We start from the raw sequence: 1,658 nt of genomic DNA on the forward strand, positions 1-1,658 counted from the left end.
TAAACTCTTGAAATTCAATTTTTGCCTTTCTATAAATGAAGTGATTAAAGATTTCTACAACACTCTTAAAGGACACTGACTGATATTCTATCGTTAAATAGTCCTCTAGTTACCCAAGGTACAAAATTATGAGAATAACAATGGTTCATTTTTGTTTTGGTATCTCTTGGTAAAATATACAATATTTACAATGTTTAAAATGTGTGCGATGAGGCTATCAATCACATAATTTTTTCAGTGCATAATTAGAATTTAGAAAATATCTCTCCATTACAAAACGAAAACAATATTCTTAAATTTTTTTTTTTGAGTATTGGAATGGTTTCCGAATCGTGGTATGACAACACTATATAATACTATAACAAACTGATATATATCACAAGTGGGCCAGTATCTCCATGTGCTGGGAAGATGGTGGCGAGGGGGGCAAGTCGGGACCAGATATGGTCACTATGACTGGGCCTGGAGGAGGGTCCTCTGTGTGGACGATAGTCACCATGTTCTCCTTAGTGTCAATACTTGAATCGATGCTGGAGACCTCACGGGAGTGGATTGTAGGTCGGCAGCTTGAAGTGCGAGACCTGTAGCTCGGGGGCCTGCTGTACTCACTCCCAGCTGTTGGGCCTCTCCTGCTGTAAAGTAGCATTGTAAATTTAACTTTTTTGTTGCTTTTTAATAAAAATAATTAGAATTGTCATCAACTTTAATCAAGATAGTTGAGAAAAAAGATATAAACTTAAAATTTATTTATTATTAACAACTCTTTATGGTTAGGAGAACAAATTAGACATTACTAGAGATTATCTAATGGGAAGCTCTTTAAGTATAATTAATGAAACTCAATAAGACTTCTTTAAAAGTTTGTGTGTGATTATGAAAAAATGTATGTAAGAGGGTTGTTCTTTTTTGCTTTTTATAATTATTTTAACCCATTATATTCCAAACTAACTTTTTCTGATTATTTAATTTAACAGACCAAAACTTATTTATTGGAGAAGTTTGTCGGGGGGGTGTGGTCAGCAAAGAACAACATAAATAAACAAAACCATATTTATTTATTTTATGCCGACGTTTCGACCTGCAACTTCTCCAATCATTAATCTACGCTCAACTATCTACACCTCATTACAAAACTTATTTAGAATAGTGTCAACTATGAGGAGGATTAAAATTGAGACTGTTTTTCATTTTTATTAGTAATTTTAGATATGTATGATAAATCAGATAAATACAATGGGCATCAAAAATAAATAATTACTATATATTAGAAAGTTATAAAAGTTTACTAAACCTCAGTGAGATATAATGGGTACTTTAGATCCTTAAATTATCAACTATGAACTGAAAGATTAAAGTATTATTAAATACTCCCAATCAAAAAATTATTATAAATTGGTAAATAAAAGTAAATTAGTTAAAAAATAAAATAAATAAACTACCTTCTTAAATATTATTAGAAAACTTTGACTTATGTAAAAAAAATTAATAAAACATAAAAACTGACACTATTCAAAGGATAAACTTTACACTTTTATCGATCAATGCTGACAATTTTTTTTTTCAATCTCAGCATTACAATGAACTCGAAGAATTCTAAATATTATTTTTTTAGCAGAACCTTCTTCACTCATTTATGAGATGAAATCAACATAAATTTA

The 1,658-nt window shown here is 30.0% G+C and overlaps 1 protein-coding gene across 1 annotated transcript in view; it reads right to left on the reverse strand.

Moving 5' to 3' along the window:
- Window positions 1–207: 207 nt before the first annotated feature.
- Window positions 208–1,658, reverse strand: part of LOC106678033 (uncharacterized) — a gene marked incomplete in the record, with an annotated part of 375,705 nt that continues 374,254 nt past the window's right edge. Inside the window, 1 exon segment of the mRNA XM_067048596.1 lies at window positions 208–632. Within this exon segment, the coding sequence (XP_066904697.1) occupies window positions 377–632 (256 nt within the window).

The sequence above is a fragment of the Halyomorpha halys genome, unplaced genomic scaffold, assembly GCF_000696795.3.
Source record: "Halyomorpha halys isolate HHAL.00 unplaced genomic scaffold, Hhal_1.1 Scaffold9.1, whole genome shotgun sequence".
NCBI lineage: Eukaryota > Metazoa > Arthropoda > Insecta > Hemiptera > Pentatomidae > Halyomorpha > Halyomorpha halys.